General features: G+C 39.4%; 1 protein-coding gene across 1 annotated transcript in view; it reads left to right on the top strand.

Moving 5' to 3' along the window:
- lmo7a (LIM domain 7a) overlaps positions 1 to 21,705 on the top strand; it is a 42,501-nt gene that overhangs the window by 14,939 nt on the left and 5,857 nt on the right. Inside the window, exons 4-22 of the mRNA XM_060929920.1 lie at positions 222 to 465; positions 845 to 1,126; positions 1,372 to 1,656; positions 2,754 to 2,891; positions 3,330 to 4,079; positions 5,231 to 5,260; positions 6,095 to 6,203; positions 7,151 to 7,302; positions 7,532 to 8,210; positions 8,370 to 8,624; positions 9,523 to 9,637; positions 10,494 to 10,655; positions 16,431 to 16,606; positions 16,700 to 16,763; positions 17,074 to 17,124; positions 18,100 to 18,125; positions 18,888 to 18,995; positions 19,287 to 19,379; positions 20,242 to 20,756. Of these exons, the coding sequence (XP_060785903.1) occupies positions 257 to 465; positions 845 to 1,126; positions 1,372 to 1,656; positions 2,754 to 2,891; positions 3,330 to 4,079; positions 5,231 to 5,260; positions 6,095 to 6,203; positions 7,151 to 7,302; positions 7,532 to 8,210; positions 8,370 to 8,624; positions 9,523 to 9,637; positions 10,494 to 10,655; positions 16,431 to 16,606; positions 16,700 to 16,763; positions 17,074 to 17,124; positions 18,100 to 18,125; positions 18,888 to 18,995; positions 19,287 to 19,379; positions 20,242 to 20,756 (4,199 nt within the window). The 5' untranslated portion in view covers positions 222 to 256. The remainder of the gene's footprint in view (positions 1 to 221; positions 466 to 844; positions 1,127 to 1,371; positions 1,657 to 2,753; positions 2,892 to 3,329; positions 4,080 to 5,230; positions 5,261 to 6,094; positions 6,204 to 7,150; positions 7,303 to 7,531; positions 8,211 to 8,369; positions 8,625 to 9,522; positions 9,638 to 10,493; positions 10,656 to 16,430; positions 16,607 to 16,699; positions 16,764 to 17,073; positions 17,125 to 18,099; positions 18,126 to 18,887; positions 18,996 to 19,286; positions 19,380 to 20,241; positions 20,757 to 21,705) is intronic.

The raw sequence follows: 21,705 nt of genomic DNA, 5'->3' as shown, positions 1-21,705 counted from the left end.
CAAATGTCCTCCTATTATACTCTGTCCATCAGAATTTAATTTTTCTCCTCAGGGGGTTAATTAGGCCGTTCTCAAGACTTGCTCTATGTTCACCTCAGTGAGACATTCCCCTGTAGTCCACACCAGCTTATAAATGAGCTTCCTTCCATTGCCACTGTTGTGTATGTATACATTTATAAGGATGACATTTCCTATGCCTGTATTTCCCTGTTTTCTACTAGGCTGTCTCAGTTACCCTGAAACAGAGCTGGTATTCATGATGTCAGAAAACAAGGACTATCGTCGCTCGCTGGTGGTCGCTCCAAAGACCAACACTCAGTTCAACCAGTTCCTGCCAAGCAAAGACAAGCAGTCAGGCTACGTTCCAGCACCACTACGCAAGAAGCGTACTGACAGTCAGAATTATGAAAACAGACGCAGCTGGGCTAGTCCCATGTATACAGAGGAGGATGGATCTTTCTCTAGGTAATGTCAGTCTTCCTAAACAGATATTATAGTGACTCTTTATTTCAAGGTGAACCAGGCATTATCTGTTACAGTAGATGAGCCTCCTTGACGAACATTAGGCTTTGTTTCTGCCAGGGAGATTTAGCACATCAATGTTTCAGTTTGGAGAAAGACTAAAGCTTTACTTTCTGTGAGGTCACCGATGACTGAAAGGTGCTGCGTATAAGATTATCTTATATGATTGGTGAGGCTTTGCGTTTGGTTATGACAAGTGGAAAATTTCATGATGTCTTGCCTTTTTCATGCCACATTGTGTTGTACGTATGTGTATGACTCTTTCTGTATGCGTGTATCATATGTCTGTGACAATTCCTGGATGATTTTCGAATGGTGACAGGATAGGCACAGGCCCGTCCTCCAGCAATGAACTAGGCACTCAAAGTTCTACACAAGCTGCCTGGTCATTTGGGTATGAGAGCAGTGATTCAGAGGCAGACCGGCCGGACCCTGACCTGCTCCTTGATGATTTGGCCAGCCGCCGGTTTCACGCCCCATCTGTCATCACACCCACCAACTTTGCATTACCCATGACCACAGGGGTATCCACCACTATTCCCCAAGCAACTAGGCCAAACGTCATGGTTACTAATATGCCCCGATCAGCGTTGACCTATCTCAGGTCAGACACTCCCCAGCGACTGTTGTGCTTTAATATAACATAATCGTTGCTAACATTCTCAGCACTCTTGTTTTTTTTTTGTCCTGTATTTTACATTTTAGTCTTGGTTGAAATCTGTGGCAACCTTAATTTTGTCAGATTTAGTTTGGTTTTGTGTTTAATATGCTGACTTTTATGGATGTTTTAATGTGTGCCGATAAGTGGCTATGTGTGGATACTCATCCATTCGGCTCTCTCTTGAGCAGCAGTGAATCTAGGCCTCCTCAGAAGGCTGCTAGGAGGTCTGTGTCTGCTGATGTCTACATGTATGATGACTCAGAGGAAGAAGATGATGAGATTGGTAATGCTGATCCTGTTCATGATGACCTTTATGCTCGTAAAGTGGGCCTGTCAGTAGCCCAGCCCATTTCCACTGTGCACTATGATAAATTTCTCCCAAAGTTCTGGACACCAGAGGAAGATGTGCACGTGCAGAAAATTAGACTGGGCTCCCAGCGTCGGCCCTGGTACAGAAAGATCCAGGGCTTCAGGTCTGTCTGGCACTGGTGAAAAAACAAAAACTGGCATTAAATACATAGATATAACTTCAAGTTACACATTTTACTGTTGCTATTTTTAAAGACTTTATATATATATATATATATATATATATATATATATATATATATATATATATATATATATTATTGCTGTCAAAAATGTCGCGTTATTAACGCGTTAACTTGACTCAATTTTAACGGCAATAATTTTTTTATCGCGAGATTAACGCTCTGTGACATGATGCCACGCCCCGCACAGCCAGAGTCCTCTGCCCTCCCCCGAAGAGCCACGGTGCTCGGCTTAGGTTTCGTTTTCCCATCGGCGGCTCCAGCCCCACTTTGCAGTGGCTGTGACAAGACGTGTTATGCTCTGCAATAAAAAAAAACATTGGTACAACCAGTGTTCGAACTATGCCGATATTTTCGGGGGGGTCCCTTATTTTCCCTTGGGGGGGGGGGGGGGGGGGGGGGGGGGTGGTGCTTGCGCTTGTCTCAGAGCGCGCTCACTTCGGATATGCAAATGCTTCCCGATACACACGATTGCTATGTCAATAAACATCATTTTGCCAATATTTTAGAGACCCCCCAACATTTCCCAAATCATGTTTTCAAGGGATCTCATGTCTGTTTCAGGGGATCTCGGATCCCCCGTGTACCCCCGTAGTTCGAACGGTGAGCAAGCCCATTCACTTTTTTATGCCGATAAGAGAATTACAATGGTTTATCATGTGACAAAAATGTGCGATTAAATTGCGATTAATCGCGAGTTAACTATGACAGTCGCGACATTAATCGCGATTAAATATTTTAATCGCTTGACAGCACTAATATATATATATATATATATATATATATATATATATATATATATATATATATATATATGGTCTCATTCAACTCTAAGTATTTTATGGGCTTTTATAGTCTATGCATATGATCAGAATACATTCCTATACCTTCATTTGTTTGGTCTACACTTCTGGTCTTCTTTCTCCTGGTTAATAGGTTTGGGTTTTTCTGTCTCTGTTTTTTTTTCCTGTCTCCCTTCTCTGTGCTTTCTCTTCATGACCTGCCTGACTTGCATCTAGCCAGAAGAAGTCTGGCTCATCCTCAGAGGACTCCGACTGTGATGTCAGTCCCCAGCTCTGTGTGTCCTCTCCCTCTCATTCTGAACCCCCTTCCTCACACACACAAACTTCAGCACAACTCAGTCCCATCACTCCCAGGTCCTTGTCACACCCCCACACGTAGTAGCCCAGGCTTCAAATTAGCTTCCACTCACACACTAACTAATTCACCTACTTGATATTTCTTTACTGACCTACACTGTTTACTTCACGCAACACTCATCTTATGAATGATATTCATCTCTGTAGATACGCTATGTCAATATGGATTCATATGTAATGAACTTGCATACTCCAGCAGTATTTTACATATTCTCGCACAAGTAATTTGGTTTTTAGAACAAATTAAGCAGCCTGCAAATTAATAAGCAAACAAGTCAATTTTAAAAATTAAGTAATCCTGTAGCATCACATTAATGTAGTACTTTTTTTTTTTTTACTCCTGTTTACATGCTTTGCTGTCTTGTACTTTTGCACACTATCCCTGTCCTCTGAAATTATTCTGCCTTCTTCTTTCCTTTTTCACTTGACATATAGTCCTATCACACAGCCAATTAGGCTCACTCAACAGACCTCTGGAGCCCAAAGATTTCAGCTCCCTGATTTCTGGCCCAGGTTGGACCCCTCCTCTGGTCCAAAACTCATTAAGAGCAAAAGGTACCCACTATTAGGGCGGGAGCACCCTAACGACCCCTACAATGTGTCTGAGGACATTCTCCCTGACTTGGAAAACGATGACATGTTTAGCCGGCGCACATGTGCCTTCTACTCTAACACTGAGCTAGCCAGGATGAAATATGGCAGTCTTCTTACCTCATATCACAGGTCTGAGCCGACTATCAGAGTGGTCACTCAGCACAGCGATGCCAAATCTACTTACCCTGACATTGAGAAAGATGATGTGGTCACCCGCAAGTTACAGCATCAGTCTATACTACGCCCCCTTTCAGGAGCACCTAATAACTACCACCCTGTGCCTATTCCTGAGCCCTGGGCCCTGCCACAGAAACTTCAAGCCAAAATATCTGCCCCATGCTCCCCAATACAGCTGGCTGGCCAGGTGCATGAAAAACAGAAGGGGGACGCAAACCGAAAAATAGATGATATGCTAGTTAGGAAACTTGGAATTGTGCATGTACAGAATCCCACTGAGGTATCTGAGAGGTCAGCTGGAACTCAAACATGCCCGAGGGTGCCTTCATCCTGCAGTGAGGATGATCTACAAAAATGGCAGGCCATCAGAGAGGCCAGTCGTCTAAGATATAAGAAGAGGCTGATGGTGGAGAGGTTAGGCCTCTGAGTGTGTCGGAATGACCTGAGTTTTTGCATGCTTTCATGGTGTCCGATAGCCCTTTTATATTTATCCCATTTGTAGGCTAACATGGATTGTTTAAGTGCACTTTTCGATATTATACTGCTCTTTAAGCCTGTGATTACTAGTAATAATTTTGATTTTATGTAAACATGTAAAGAATAAGCTAGACAATTTGCAAACAGTATTAACTGATGTACATAGGTGTTATTTATTTCTCCAAAACCTTTTGCTTGTTACAATGCATTGCTAATCTGTTTTCAGATACATACAAATTCATTAAGTATGCATGAGTCTGAGTTTGCCACAACACCACCAAAAAGGCATGAGTGCTATTTAATTGTCATAAATGAGTGATTTAACAGTTCTGTTTTTTGGATTGGGATTGTCTGGCATTTTGTCTTACTCTGCTTGTCTGATAAATAAAAGAATTACTAAAAGCGTTTGTGATTAATTCACCAAACAAAAATGAGATCTCAAGACTGCTTCCATTTCAGTCAGCTAGCTATTCCCTAGAAGAAGTTCAGAGGTTCACACAGACTTGTGGAAGTGGGAGTGTAATGACCAAAGCTGTCGAGGAATGTGAAAACCTGCGTAATATCTATAAATAACACAGCCAGACACAGCCACCCTTTACAAGCCTGCCAATAGGCTGTGCTGTTTAGAAATTCCACATTGCCATGAGATGCAGTAAAAGCTAGAAATTTCACTTTTGTTTCTCTGGAAATGCACTTTCAAAACATACCCACCCTGTAATTCCCAAGCAAAACAGTGCAGTTAGTAGGGTGCATTCATACCTCTAATCTATATATGAAGAGTTATATTATTATTAATTTATACAAGTCCAGTTTCCTGTGAAATTAATGTACCTCTAATTTTCCCTTAAGTGAGTTATTGGCGATAGCTTGTGTTCAGTCAAATCTGCAGCCACACCGAAGGGTGTAGAAAGGTGATATCTATTGTATAACTGCTTCTCTTCTACTCTGTGATGAAAAAGTGTTTCTCTGGTAACTGAAACTGAAACATTTTGCATTTGACTGAATCTCTATGTTGCTGTTAGCCGGACGTTTGTCTAAAATACACAAAATGTGACCTGCCTTCTGTGTGATTTTCTTTGGTTCTCTAGACTGTTGCAAAAGAACTCAGATAGTGATGGGTGAGTAGATATATGGGGTCAGGAATGTGGCATGGTGTGTCCAGTTGTGTTGTCATGTCCTCCTGCTTTTGTGTGGTTCTGCTTGCCCCAGCACTAAACACTAACATTACTCACATTGCTTTGGTCCCTATGGGCTGCAGTCCAACTCTTTTCATCACAAAACAAAGAGGAATCAATAAATACACACAATGCTAGCTAATAAAAACTGATTTGCATTATAATGTATTGAGTATAATGTCGTGCACCAGTAATTCGGGGAAATATCTAGAGCAGGGGTGTCAAACCTGATCCATAAAGGGCCGTGTGGCTGCAGGTTTTCATTCCAGCCATGCAGCAGCACACCTGACTTGGCTCATTCAATCAACTGAACTGTCTTCACACAGTCAAATACTTGCAGCCACACCCACCCTTGATTAAAGGGTGGGTGTGTCAGTTGATTGAATAAGCCAAATCAGGGTGCTGCTGCATGGCTGGAATGAAAACCTGCAGCCACACGGCCCTTTATGGATCAGGTTTGACACCCCTGATCTAGAGCATTCAGACTCTCCGATTTTACATATACAGGGTACTAAGACTATGTATGTACATAACAGCTTTATTAACATCAAGGAATATGCTCCACTGTGTAGAAAAGCATACACATGGAAAAGCTTTGAATTAACCATTCTGGGTAACTATTCTTTCCATTTTCAGTATTTTCTGTATCCATGTAAATGAGTTCTATGTGAATGATGGGGATCTTTGTTCTTTGTTTGTTTTTGTTCTTTCTTTACCACACAGTCTAATTAGTTTTTTTTAATTATAAAATATCACTCTGTGAATGTGTGTTGCCAGGTCTAAATCACTGAGTGACATCCCTACTCAGCAGGTCCAAAAAGTTAACTATGAGGAGCTGCAGAAGGTCCACAATCAGATCAAGCAGAATGAAGACCAGTGGCAGGATGTGAGTATTAGCTCAAACTCTGTGCCTCTTCGCTGCCAATGACTCCCTGACACCAGTATAGTTTTATTACCTTGTGGTTTGTTGGTGGCGGCACGGTAGTGTAGTGGTTAGCGCTGTCGCCTCACAGCAAGAAGGTTCTGGGTTCGAACCCCGTGGCCGGCGAGGGCCTTTCTGTGCGGAGTTTGCATGTTCTCCCCATGTCCGCGTGGGTTTCCTCCGGGTGCTCCGGTTTCCCCCACAGTCCAAAGACATGCAGGTTAGGTTAACTGGTGACTCTAAATTGACCGTAGGTGTGAATGTGAGTGTGAATGGTTGTCTGTGGCTATGTGTCAGCCCTGTGATGACCTGGCGACTTGTCCAGGGTGTACCCCGCCTTTCGCCCGTAGTCAGCTGGGATAGGTTCCAGCTTGCCTGCGACCCTGTAGAACAGGATAAAGCGGCTACAGATAATGAGATGAGATGGTTTGTTGGTCCTAAAATACTGTATATTCATGATCTAATCATTATTACTTTGTGAGAATGGCTGTATTTTCCTTGTGCTACACTTCACTGCATACAGGCTCCTAATAGTTGTCATTTTCTAGGATTTTGAGAAAGGTTTATAAGGTTCATAGAATCTGATGTGTTTAAGGTACTATAAAATGTAAATAAGTGTAATAATCACACAAAGTGGCATTCTATTTCTGAGTATGAAGCTATGTTGTAAAGGTGACTGTGTTGGAAAGGGATTTTTCTCCACACAGTATTCAGGTCACATACGGGCCCCAAATGTGTGAGGCAAGTGGAGCCAAGAAAATAAAGAGTACACCTTAAAATCTAGTCCATATCCCCCCGCCTTTTCCTTCTCCCTGCTTCTCTTTGTCTCTCACTCTGCTGTAAAATCTTTGTCATTGACTGAATATGCAAATGCAGGTTATGGGTTTTGAGCCTCATTATCTTATCTTCAGGATCTCACTAAATGGAAAAACAGACGCAAGAGCGTTAACTCGGATATCATGAAGAAGAAAGAAGAGAGAGAGCAGATTGAGGTACTTACTTCAGGAAGCAGCAGCAGCAGCACCAGGAAATCAAAGACCTTCAAGCAAATGGAAGAGGAGAGGTAAAGTGCACATGCACAAAGATATACACACAAATATCTGCCTGATTATAAGTGTCCCTGAAATGTTTTATTCCTCAGTCATAAATGCAGTTATCCTTGCACTTACTGTACTACAAATGTCTATTTAACCCTACTTCACTAGTTGCACTCGGGAAAATGTACCTTGTTGTGTGTGCAAGTGTAATTTAATAAGGGATACTTCCATCTTCCTCTCCCTTTCACTATGCAGGGAAAGCCGAGAGCCAGGCTTCAGGACTCGCTTTTCTATCAGCTCCACTTCTGAAGACCAGGATGTCTTTGATGAACCAACACCTAAGACCAGGGTTTTACCAAACCGCAGCTATACCATTGATAATTCCTACTCCTTGAACCGATCTAAAGTCCGGTCTCTGCCCAGTTTGGTAGATGATGAACCTGAAGCTGGAAGCCTGCCATCAAAGGAGGTAAATGCTCCATCCAGTCCTGTCGAGTCCAGCTTAGGGAGCACGCTACGTACAAGTCAAGGAAAAGAAACTAGCATCTCCAGCAGCCATAATCTTCTGGATGATCCAGTTCCAACCAGTGGCAGCAGCAAACCCAGTCTACTGGAGCCCACCAGCATCACTCAGTCAAGTCGCACCAGCAATCTCATCAGCACTCCTCTACTGGAGGCCAACAGCAGCTCAAAACCAATTACAAAATCCAGCAATTCTGTTAGCCCTGTCCCTGCACCTAGGCAAGACCAAAACCAAACATCCTTGTATAAAACAGTCTCAGTAGAAACAAAGCAACCCATTGCACCTCGGATTTCTGCCTCACTACCCAGGAGCTACCAGAGATCAGATAGTGCACGGATTACTTCTGTCATCACTCCCAGACCTTTTGGTGCCCCAAGCACCAAAGTTGCCTCTCTGCCCCGTTCCTATATGGTGAGAGGCCTCATACACTTTCAAAAAAAAAAACCTTATGTGACCTATTATTTTATGCCATGTGGACCTATAATGCAATACAGAGGTTATTTCCTGTGTAGTATAATTTACATTCTTTGAAGTTTTACTATATGATCCATAATCTCTGCCTGCTCCTAGGGGGATGATGTCCAGAAGCGCTTTAATGGTGAGACAAACAATAGTAAGGATACTACAGTTCCTAGTCGTTATGCACCATTTGTAAAAGAAGATGAGGTTAATTCCCAGACCAGTTCTACGCAAAGCAGTAATGAGGATGAAGAAGAGGAAGAAGAGCAAGTGGATGCCCCTACTTGGACTTTCTCATCTGTCACTCCAGTCAGCCGTGTTGCTCCACAACCCAAAGCAGTGTCTCCTGTCAACAGCACACCACAGGTGAGTTTAGAGCTGGTCTATTTATTTATTTATTTATTTGAATCTGTTTGCACTAACGTGAACGAAAAGCAATACTCAAAATGAAAGGGAAGTCCTCAGATATGTGTGCTTTATTTTGTGTAGCTTTTCTATAGCTTTTGCAAAGACACTTTGCATATTATGAGCATGATGTTCTTAAAAAGAATGGAAGCAACCATATGGTTGTGATATATATATATATTTTTTTTTCAAATGACAAGAATCAAGATCATTAAGCTTATAGTTAGACATACCTACTAATTAATTTTTAAGCTTGTAATTTGTAGATATGTCTAAAATCTGTTGGGAAATAATTATTCTGTTGTCAGCTGATTTTACTTCTTTCTAGCAATAGACACTTGAAATAAGCAAAATTATCTGCCAGTAGAATAAAACAATTTTGCTTCGAGAAACATGCTTAGTAATTAGTAATTACTAATTAGTAATTAGTACTAATTACTAATAAGTACTTAGTAATTACTAATTAGTAATTAGTACTAATTATTAATAAGTACTAATTAGTAATTAGTACTTAGTAATTAGTCATTTTAATTACTTAATTTCCCTGAGGGAACCCGCCCAAAGGGATCGATAAAGTTCTATCTAATCTAATCTATCTAGTAATCTTATATTTGTTTGACAGCAACCTAATAAAGAGAAATATTACTTGATGTTGTCCTATATTTGGGAAGTATTTACCTGCTAGGGTACCATTTTTGGAGTGCAAAAACAGCTTACTTATTGACTTTTATGCTGTGTGGGTATTTTAGGCTAACAGAAGGTTTATACTGGCTGAAGTGGTGTGTGTGTGTGTGTGTGTGTGTGTGTGTGTGTGTGTGTGTGTGTGTGTGTGTGTGTGTGTGTGTGTGTGTTTTTCTAGGAAAGCTACAGTGAAATGAGGATCAGTCTGAACCAGAAACCCAACAGCAGTCATGACTTTGGCTTCCAAACTAACTGGGACTCCACAGGGGCAGTTGTTAAATCTATACAGCAAGGTACAAACAAACAGAGGGATGAGATTTGTTTGGGAGAATCATGATATAAAAACTTTCCTTTTCCTCATCTTTTTTGATGAAGAACTCATAAGCGCTTAATTAGAGAATACAGCAGGGATGTATTAATTAACTCATCATTATTTGTGCTCAGCTGTAAGCTTAATACAAAGCATTTCTGCAGTCCTTGATACAGCCGTGTAGACCAGAATTTTCTAGGCCATCTCTGATTAGTTACAAAGCACTTGGACAGTACAAGGAAAGTTCAAATATAATATCTAATGTAAAACTGAATTTAATTGAAAGTAAAATTTCAGTGTAAAGTTATGTATGGGTAAGATATGGAAACACTCTAATGGCTGTTGTCGATGATGAGGTAAAGGACCTACTGCGGCATTGTGCTTTATTGCTTTCTTACTTCACGCTAACATTGAATTCTTTTGTTTTCAGCACTGAACATGTGCAATTTGCATTTAAATTACTGTGGCTTTATAAAAAACCAATGAAATTGACAGGATAGCTATTTCTCATTATAGGCTTGACCTAGTCTTGATTCCAAAAAGATGCCTTGTGCTAAAGAATGTTTTATAATTGGGTTCAGCAAATCTAATAACTGACAATGGAAACTATTTCCTTCATAGCGATGAATCACAGCTCAGGATCTATCTGTGACAATTTGATTTGTAATACAAATCAAGTACGAGTGTTGCACATATCTCCAAAATAGATAAACAGAATCTTCTTGGTGGATCCAAATCTAGGAAGATTCCGCTTAATAAATGTAAGAGGAAATGATTTAATGGTTTGCAGCCCTTTCTGTGTGTCATTAAAAAGTGTGTACATGTGTATTTTTTTACAGGTAGTCCAGCAGAGCTGTGCCAGCTGCAGGTTGGGGATAAGATCTTGACAGTTAATGGGCAGAAGGTGGCAGACATGAGCTATGAGCAGTGGAAAAGGAGCATGGATGAAGCTCTGCAGGAGGGTAGCCTGTTTATGGACATCCGCAGACAGGGAAAGAACCGTATGTTTGTGCCCTCTTCAATACTCCTTTACATTTTACGTGTTTGATCTGAGGAAACAATTCCTTCATTTCTGTATCGCTTGAGTGACAGTTTTAGATATGGGTGCAAGATGAAAGTGTTCACACTGTCATAATGAAGTTAGTTTCCTATTAAGCAAAACAAGCAATGTAAGTGTTAATCAATGTCACTGCTAGGTAATACTCTTAGTTGGTCATGCTGTGTTCTTTAATCATTTTGGTGAAACTGATTCCTTGTGCAGTTTTGAAAGTTGTGGTGGTATACATTTGATTCATTTGAGATAAGATAAGATATTTTTATTGATCCCATATGAGGGGAAATTCAGGTGTTGCAGCAGCTCAAGTACAGAGTAAAATATAAATAAATGTAGGTTAAGTTAAAAAAAGAATAACATAGAATAAAGACAGATATAATAGAAAATATAATAGAATATAATAAATATAAGTAAGAGTGTGGGAGTGTTCTTCCTCCTGGGCTGGTGGAGCCACATATCATGCTATGGTAGATGTGTATGTCAATCTTTGCAGGCAGTGAGTAACACTGATAATAGTCTGATCAAAATTTTCAAAAACAATTTAAAAAAAATGCATTTAAATAATGTAAGCATTCTCATTGTCAGGTGTGTGTATTCGGATTCTAAACATGATACTAGACTATTCGACTATTATAAGCATTTGGGGATATACCAGATGTAAGTTAGAAACATGAAAAATAGTAAATTAGTTTTTAGTTTCCTACCACTACAGTATATGCGCCTTAACTGACTAGGTGCATGCGTCTGTCTGTCTGTCTGTCTGTCTGTCTGTCTGTCTGTCTGTCTGTCTGTCAGCTGCTACTGTCAGTCTTATTCTTTTTCAATTTTTCCAACGTTTATAATCCTTTATTATCCATGCTACATGTGTTTTTGTTCACTGTGTTTACAGTGCTCAGCGTAAATGAGTACACCCCCTTTGAAAAGTAACATTTTAAACAATATCTCAGTGAACACAAACAATTTCCAAAATGTTTGTTTATTGTTTGTTTATTGTTTATTTGCACATAAAAGAAGCAAGTCATTTGTTAAAACAAAGAAAAAAAGAACATGCAGGGGAAGACTAGAAACCTCCAAGGTTTTTCGAGGGTTTTCCCCTATACTATGATCAATTACTGTATAGTCATAACAATAACTGTTGATTATTACATACATACATACATACATACATACATACATACATACATACATACATAAAATCAAACAAAAGAAAAAAGCAAATCATTATTGAAATACAAGAAAATAAGGAAAAACTAACTAACTTATGAGATAATACAATCAAATAACATATCAAATTAAACAAAAGTTAAAGAAAACCAAATACACAATTTAAACTAATAAATAATAAATCATAAGTACATCATAGAAAAAATAAATACCAAATCTTTATGCATATAAGTAAACATAAAAAACAAGAAAAACAAACAAATCAGGAGGTGGTAAATGTTGACAAGACAAAGTTTAATATAACATCTGTTTAACTTATAACGTGAAAGTAAGGTTAATAATATAACTTAGATTACACTTTTTTTCAGTTTTACTCAAATTAGGGTGGTGCAAAAATGAGTACACCCCACAACAAAAACTACTACATCTAGTACTTTGTATGGCCTCCATGATTTTTAATGACAGCACCAAGTCTTCTAGGCACGGAATGAACAAGTTGGCGACATTTTGCAACATCAATCTTTTTCCATTCTTCAACAATGACCTCTTTTAGTGACTGGATGCTGGATGGAGAGTGATGCTCAACTTGTCTCTTCAGAATTCCCCAAAGAAAACAATATCTTTATACCACAAAGGTGAAGGCTACAAGAAGATCAGCAAAGCTTTACTTATCAGTCAGAATACTGTAGCAAAAGTGGTACAAAAATTTAATAAAGATGGAACTGCAACCATCTCACAGAGACGTCCAGGTCGTCCACGGAAGTTAACACCTCGACAGGAGCATCTTCTGGTGAGAAGGGTTGAAGAAAATCGGCATGCAAGTTCACTGCAGTTATCTAAAGAAGTAGAAAGCCAAACTGGGGTGACTATTTCCCGTGACACAATACGGCGTACACTGCAGAGGAATGGCATGCATGGATGCCGTCCACGAAAGCAGCCTCTCCTAAAGCTCAGGCACAAAAAAGCCCGCCTAGAGTTTGCCAGGGCCCATGCTGACAAAGATGAAGACTACTGGGACTCTATACTCTGGAGTGATGAGACCAAGATAAATATTTTTGGAACTGATGGCTTCAAAACTGTATGGTGTCGCAAAGGTGAGGAATACAAAGAAAAATGCATTGTGCCTACAGTGAAGCATGTTGGTGGCAGTGTCCTTATGTGGGGCTGCATGAGTGCTGCTGGTGTCGGGGAGCTGCATTTCATTGATGGCATCATGAATTCACAGATGTATTGCTCTATACCGAAAGAGAAGATGCCATGGGCGCAGATAGAGGGGGGGATGGGGGGGATTCGTCCCACCCAGATTGAAATTCACCTCGTTCGGTCCCCCCCACTTATAGGGAGGAAAAAATGTCTATGTTGTCTTTCTTTGCATAAGGCAAACCTCACGGAAAAATCAAAAGACTAATTACCATTCGGTTTATTGAGGTGCACAGCAGTAGTTGCAACTGCACAGACTGCACAGGTTGCAAGCTCGAGCTTGGTTGCTATGGTTACCCACAACAAGTTTGAAAGGCATATCGGGGACAGTGCCTCCTAGTTCAGGACCCCAACACGGCATGATGAAGGGTGCCGAAAGGCAGAAAACGATTGCATCGTTTTTTCAAAAAAAAAAACCCGACTGTAAGTAAACTGTGCCTTACTTTATCATATCACCTTGCAATTTTTGGATAGTCTGTTCAAAGTAATGTCGTAGTGAAAGTAAAATCGTACGGAGTAGAGATGCCTTTCTGGTAGCCTCCTTCTTTCGGTGGTAGCCTGTAGATACAGTGCTCAGAAGGCAGTTTTAATGTTTAATCTGGCGTTCCCTGCCATAATTTCAGCGAGCATATTGTTTCATAAGGAAACTTTGCGAAGAGTTGTTGACTGACTGCCGCTCACGCAACACACAGGCATAGTTAGAAAGTCAGGATGCACTGGTTTACACTTTACACACACACGTAGCCCAGCCTCTCGCTATGTTTAACAGTTGGAACTTAGCGGTTTTAAAACTAGTTTTGCAGTTTTGCAATTTCTGTGCGTGATGATAATGTGTAAACTTTGGATTTCCATAGGCTATGTTAAAATGTTATCATTGTCCTGGCCTGCAGGTAGTTCCTGGTGATGGCAGTGAGGGAGGTGAAATAACATGTATACACACTACCGTTCAAAAGTTTGGGGTCACCCAGACAATTTTGTGTTTTCCATGAAAAGTCACACTTTTATTTACCACCATAAGTTGTAAAATGAGTAGAAAATATAGTCAAGACATTTTTCTGGCCATTTTGAGCATTTAATCGACCCCACAAATGTGATGCTCCAGAAACTCAATCTGCTCAAAGGAAGGTCAGTTTTATAGCTTCTCTAAAGAGCTAAACTGTTTTCAGCTGTGCTAACATGATTGTACAAGGGTTTTCTAATCATCCATTAGCCTTCTGAGGCAATGAGCAAACACATTGTACCATTAGAACACTGGAGTGAGAGTTGCTGGAAATGGGCCTCTATACACCTATGTAGATATTGCACCAAAAACCAGACATTTGCAGCTAGAATAGTCATTTACCACATTAGCAATGTATAGAGTGGATTTCTGATTAGTTTAAAGTGATCTTCATTGAAAAGAACAGTGCTTTTCTTTCAAAAATAAGGACATTTCAAAGTGACCCCAAACTTTTGAACGGTAGTGTGTGTGTATATATATATATATATATATATATATATATATATATATATATATATATATATATGTGTGTGTATATATATACACATATACACAAAATGGAATCATTTGCTGACAGCTCAGTCCCCCCCAGTTCAAAAATCCTATCTGCGCCCCTGGAAGATGCTACCATCACGCCATGCCCTTGGTCGTCATGCACTTTTCCAACATGACTAGACACACATCTAAGGCCACTGTTGGATTTCTGAAGAAGAACAGGGTGAAAGTGATTCAGTGGCCAAGTATGTCTCCTGATCTGAACCCAATCGAACACCTATGGGGAATTCTGAAGAGACAAGTTGAGCATCACTCTCCATCCAGCATCCAGTCACTAAAAGAGGTCATTGTTGAAGAATGGAAAAAGATTGATGTTGCAAAATGTCACCAACTTGTTCATTCCATGCCTAGAAGACTTGGTGCTGTCATTAAAAATCATGGAGGCCATACAAAGTACTAGATGTAGTAGTTTTTGTTGTGGGGTGTACTCATTTTTGCACCACCCTAATTTGAGTAAAACTGAAAAATGTGTAATCTAAGTTATATTATTAACCTTACTTTCACGTTATAAGTTAAACAGATGTTATATTAAACTTTGTCTTGTCAATATTTTGGAAATTGTGTTCATTGAGACGTTGTTTAAAAATGTTACTTTTCAAAGGGGGTGGACTCATTTACGCTGAGCACTGTATATCCTTGTATCCTGTATGAATGGTGCAGTGTTAAACCAGTATGTGAAACCATGCTGTGCTATTTAGTAACAGTCTTTATATTTATCAGCAAGCCTACACCATTAGGTATCCTGTTAATTACATTGATTAATACACCCTAATATTATAAGGTTCTCTCTCCCATTACTTCTTAACTTATAATACACTGCCTGGCCAGAAAAAAGTGTGGCTTGTGAGTGTGGATGCACCCATCATCCATAGTGACCACTGTATAAGCCTCTGGAGCCAGTGTTATGATCTGTGGTTGCTTCAGTTGGTCAGGTCAAGGCTCAGCAACATTTTGTGGCAATAAAATGAGGTCAGCTGACAACCTGAATGTACTGAATGACCAGGTTATCACATCAATGGATTTTTTTTCTTCCCTGATGGCACGGGCATAAAATTAGGGCTCAGATTGTGAAAATGGTTCGTGAAGCATGAGGAATCATTTTCACACACGAATTGGCCACCACAGAGTCCTGGCCTTAACCCCATTGAAAGTCTTTGAGATGTGCTGGAGAAGACTTTCCAGAGTGATTAGATTCTCCCACCTTCAGTGCAAGATCTTGGTGAAAAATTAACGCAACTCTGGATGGAAATACATGTTGTGAAGTTGTATAAGGTTGTTGAAGCAATGTCATGGCAGATGTGTGTCATAAATTATGACACACATCTGCCATGACATTGCTTCAACAACCTTATACAACTTCACAACATGTATTTGTACAAAAATGTATTTGTACAACATGTACAAAAAAAGTCGCACACACTAATATCTCGTTGGACCGCCTTTAGCTTCAATTATGACTCATAATTGAAGCTAAAGGCGGTCCAACGAGATAGTGTGTGCGACTTTTTTTGGTTGCCAGGCAGTGTCCCTTTATAATACTGATGTCACGATTTCTTTGTATGTACTTATCCTCTCATGGGGTACATGTGGGCGTGTTAGGAAGTGTATGCTTGTTGGTAATACTGGTGTGTGGTGCTTTGTGTATTGCATGGCAGGGGAAGGTGGTCTGTCTCTCAAACCCCACTTTTAGAAAAATAGACTTGGCTGTTCTGTCAGACGCTTATGTGTCGTCATGTGTCTGGTATTATAGTTGCTAATTCTCTGTTTTTAAAATCTATGACTGTGTCAATGCACAACTATCAGATTGGGGCAAAGACCTACCTTCCCTTCCATTTAAAAGCCATAAGGTCATCAATCTGACCAGTGCGGATCCTCTAGGTTCCCCTGAGCCGTATGCCAACACAAGCCTGGACTTCAGCTCGCGCCCAGCCATGGATCCCACTGTGAAAACAATGAATATCAGCTCCCAGCCTGTCAATGTGAGCACCTCAAGCACTGAACATGAGAAATATGATTCTTCATTGCTGTAATATATTTGAATGTTTTTATATCACTGTTGTACTATGTTGTAGAGTCTGACTTCCAATGGCATTAATGGTGGAATTCGTGAGGAAACTGTGACTCTGAGAAACAAAGGTAAAGCATATTTCTAAACGATTTGCCCATTCTATGACTGGCCTACCCTAAACAGAATGGAAAGTGCACTGGATGTTGTGTTTTATGCTTGGTGTGTAGAATGGTGTGTTTTTTGTTTGTTTTTTAAATTGCATTGCATTTTTCAGGATTTTTTTATTTACTGTCATTTTTTAAAACGAGAATATTAATATATTTGTTTTCAGTGCATTGTTTTTCAGATGTGAACCCACGAATCTGCATTTCATTTTCAGTTGATCCTTGTCCTTTTCTCCATCTCTGTCCTTTTTTAATCTCTTTATTATCCATTTAGAACCCATTTCTTTAAAAAACTTTAAAAGGAGATCGGAGTTTTTTGAACAAGGTAAAAGAGCAGTGCCTGTTCACTATATATTTTTGGTGCTGGGCATTACTAGGCCTTCATGCTGCCATCCTCCCTTTCCTTCTCGCAGCCGAAGCCTTGTGCTTTTCCCTCGGGCTCTGCAAAGAATACAGTCAGTGTTCTGGTCTATCTCTGTGGTAAATAGTATTCAGTGTGTAGTGTCCTTCCACATCGACACATGACATGCTGTCTGCAGTAGCCGCAGAGCATATGAACTATGAAAAAAATAGAAGGCGTAAAGAGGGAAATAATTTATTTTTATACTTTAAAGGTTTGCAGTTTCTTGTTTGAACAAATATAGAGCGTATATCTCTTTTCTTTTATGGTCAAAACTGTAGTATGGATTCCACAAGACTGCATACCAAAACCTTATCAACACCTAAAGACACTCTCAGACTCAGCATTATATATGGTGAATACATGCTAGGCCTCCACTGATCAGTTCTGCATCTGATATTGAATTCATGAATAAATAATTTAGTAAAACTATTGAGATATACTGTTTAGCATGCACTGTTCCCCTCTTGGCCTACATATCTACATCTCTTGCTGTGCATCCTAAAATAAGATGAGCGTGTTAGGAATTATTGCCGTAGGCCATTAATGCAAACGCTACAGGATCCAGTGTGGTGTGTGTTGGTATGGTGTTCAGGTTGCACGTAATGTTCCTCTTCCATTTTGCATGCCAATTTGCTGGAGTCTTGCATGTAGCATCTGACTTTATATTGGGAAATGTGGGCTTTTTCAAGTGATACTTCTTGCCAGCTTTTTGCATGTGACTAAATTGCATGTGAATTGGAAATAATACGCTGATAATACAAGAACAAAGGCTTTACAGTGTTTATTTCTATGATGCTATAATTAATTTGAATGTATTTTTAATGATGCCATTTTAAAAAAGTTACAATTCGAAAATTATTCCTCAGAAATCCCATCTAATTTTCATTTTTCTTGTAGGTGGATCTGAAAATCAGATATCAGATGTAAGTAAAAAATGTGTGCTCATAATATTTGTGCAATTACTTTTATTTGAAGCATGTTGGAGTCAGACTGTTGGACAATATGAAAAGTAACAGAATACCATGGAAAAGCACTGAACTTCAGTTTTATTTTGCATGGGGTCAGGATATCTTGCAATGATTCAATAACACTAACAAAAACTGCTCCTCAGAGTGCCTTAAATAACATTACGAGGGGAAAATGGTAAAATAATGCTCAAATTTTGATCATTAAATAATTTTACTGAACCAAAATAAAACACTTTAAAAAATCGGAATATATAATTCCTAGAGGGGAAAAAACAATACAAATAATAAAACAAAATAATAAATACTATTTACATGTTAAATTGGAATATTTTATACTTTTAAATTGTTTTTATTATTTAAAATGTCTCATATTTAATTGTGGTTATTTATTTATTTATTTGTATGCCTATTTAGTCTTTTTAGTCTTTTGCATACTTGTTTTTTGTTGTTTATTTTTTATGTATAGTTATTCATTTATTTATTTATAACCTTGCTTCTGTCATGAATATAGCCCTCGATGCTGTCATGGTGTTACAAAATTCAACACCTAACCTAAATAGAAAGTAAAAGAGAGAACAAAAAGGAAATTATAAGCAATATATGCAATCATAATTATATAATATACTGGGTTTATATTGCTAGTGATAATTGTAGTTGTCTAGTTCACCACATATGTGCTTGCTGGTTAAATGACAGAAATGTGCCTGTGTTCTCTAGCTACCGGTTCCCTCTCTCTCAACCTCCTCTACTCGTTGGTCCTGGGACCCAGAAGAAGAGCGCAGGCGACAGGAGAAATGGCAAAAAGAGCAGGAACGCCAGCTCCAGGTAACATCTCCACCACCTGTTTTTAATTTGAGGCATTTATGGTCTGCTAAAATTACTCTTTGTTTAACTGTATTTGCTGACAGATAAAGATTTCTTGATAAACAGATGGGTGGGGTTTACTGCATCTTCAAGATTAATTTAACCTATTTTTTTTAACTTGTGAAATACATCAAGTACTGCTTTCAGTAAAAAGACAAAGTTTACTTTTAAATATTCTAAAGTTTTAGTGCTATAACAGAAATAGCTTGTGGCCCAAGGTATGAAAAAATTTATTTTATTTATTTTCTGCAGGAAAAGTATCAGCGAGATCAAGAAAAGCTGGAGGAAGAGTTTAGAAAAGCCCAGCAAGAGGCAGTAACAGAAGGCACAAAACAATATCAAGAGGTATGAAGTGCTGTATAAAGAATGCAATCAGATTATCTGAGGAAAAATTAGAGATGCATTAACCATGGAAGACATTTCAAGTAATTAGAAAAAATATTCAAGTATAAGTTTTAAACATATATGAGATAACATGGGCTGAATTATCAAGGTATTTATGTATCAAAAAATAGATTTAAAAAATCACATATATGATCAGAGCTTTCATTTGATCAAAACTTTCCTACGGGGGAGCATATGTTTCCTTTGATACTGTAGCTGTGAGAGACAAACACTTCACTGCAGTCTTCAGTGTTGGCTAGCTGGCATGAGCCAACTAAACAGGATGCTGAGCCCTGAGACCTAAAATATATGTGGTCAGTTTGAGTATAGTAAAATAATACTGATTCCATAATTGATTTAAAGCAAACATCAATTATGATAATGGTGTGTGGCTTTCAACATTTCATCCCTATGTTAAGTTTCTAGTACCAGTTAGCGATTTACGTCAAACAATCATTTAATTTGTTTGCCTATAATGCTGTTTCTCCAACTATGTCATCAGAAGAATATCTAAGTGAAGTAAAAGTTTAAGTTGAGAGAAATAGTTCGACTTAAACTTGAATTATAGTAAAAAAAAAAAAATTCTCAAAACATTCTTAGGTATAAGAATGAACAAATTCTACTTCATTGCTGTACACAAGTGATAATCATATCCCTTGACTCTGTTACGTTTGACAATGAAATATTACTACAGCATTAATATATGATTTATACTTTCAATCCTTAATGTGCAGTGTTTGCTTACATTCAAAGCTGTAGATAAAACGAGAGCCAATCTTTCCAAAGAACCCCAGTGTGAAATATTTGTGATGCAACTAAACAGGAGCTGAGGAGCCTTGAGCTGGAGCAGGAGGCCTCGAGACTGGCCCTCAGAGAGGAGGAGGAGAGGAAAAGAAGGGAGGAACAGGATCGCCTTGAGGACGAGAGGAGAAGAAGGGAAGAACAGGAACGTCTTGAGGCGGAGAGGAGAAGAAGGGAGGAACAGGAGCGTTTTGAGGCGGAGAGGAGAAGAGTGGAGGAACAGGAGCGTTTTGAGGCAGAAAAGAGAAGAAGGGAGGAACAGGAGCGTTTTGAGGCAGAGAGGAGAAGAAGGGAGGAACAGGAGCGTCTTGAGGCGGAGAGGAGAAGAATGGAGGAACAGGCGCGCCTTGAGGCGGAGAGGAGAAGAATGGAGGAACAGGCGCGCCTAGAAGGGCAGAGAAAGAAGGAAGAAGAGGAGCTTAAACGAAGGGAGGAGGAAAAGAGAAGGAGAGAGGAAGCAGCACAAAGACTGCAGAGGCAAAGAGAAGAGGAGGAGGAGAGGAGGCGCCAAGAGGCCCAGCGGAGACTGCAGGCAAAGTAAGTAGCAGTGTTCTCACATACAGTGGTGCTTGAAAGTTTGTGAACCCTTTAGAATTTTCTATATTTCTGCATAAATATGACCTAAAACATCATCAGATTTTCACACAAGTCCTAAAAGTAGATAAAGAGAACCCAGTTAAACAAATGAGACAAAAATATTATACTTGGTCATTTATTTATTGAGGAAAATGATCCAATATTACATATCTGTGAGTGGCAAAAGTATGTGAACCTTTGATTTCAGTATCTGGTGTGACCCCCTTGTGCAGCAATAACTGCAACTAAATGTTTCTGGTAACTGTTGATCAGTCCTGCACACCGGCTTGGAGGAATTTTAGCCCATTCCTCCGTACAGAACAGCTTCAACTCTGGGATGTTGGCGGGTTTCCTCACATGAACTGCTCACTTCAGGTCCTTCCACAACATTTCGATTCGATTAAGGTCAGGACTTTGACTTGGCCATTCCAAAACATTAACTTTATTCTTCTTTAACCATTCTTTGGTAAAACGACTTGTGTGCTTAGGTTCATTATCTTGCTACATGACCCACCTTCTCTTGAGATTCAGTTCATGGACAGATGTCCTGACATTTTCATTTAGAATTCGCTGGTATAATTCAGAATTCATGGTTCCATCAATGATGGCAAGCCGTCCTGGCCCAGATGCAGCAAAACAGGCCCAAACAATGATACTACCACCACCATGTTTCACAGATGGGATAAGGTTCTTGTGCTGGAATGCAGTGTTTTCCTTTCTCCAAACATAACACTTCTCATTTAAACCAAAAAATTCTATTTTGGTCTCATCCATCCACAAAATATTTTTCTGATAGCCTTCTGGCTTGTCCACGTGATCTTTAGCAAACTGCAGATGAGCAGCAATGTTCTTTTTGGAAAGCAGTGGCTTTCTCCTTGCAACCCTGCCATGCACACCATTGTTGTTCAGT

Source organism: Neoarius graeffei, chromosome 9 (genome assembly GCF_027579695.1).
Source record: "Neoarius graeffei isolate fNeoGra1 chromosome 9, fNeoGra1.pri, whole genome shotgun sequence".
Taxonomy (NCBI): Eukaryota; Metazoa; Chordata; class Actinopteri; order Siluriformes; family Ariidae; genus Neoarius; species Neoarius graeffei.
The sequence above is the reverse complement of the archived record's forward strand: the minus strand, read 5'-3'. Positions and strand labels throughout refer to the sequence as shown.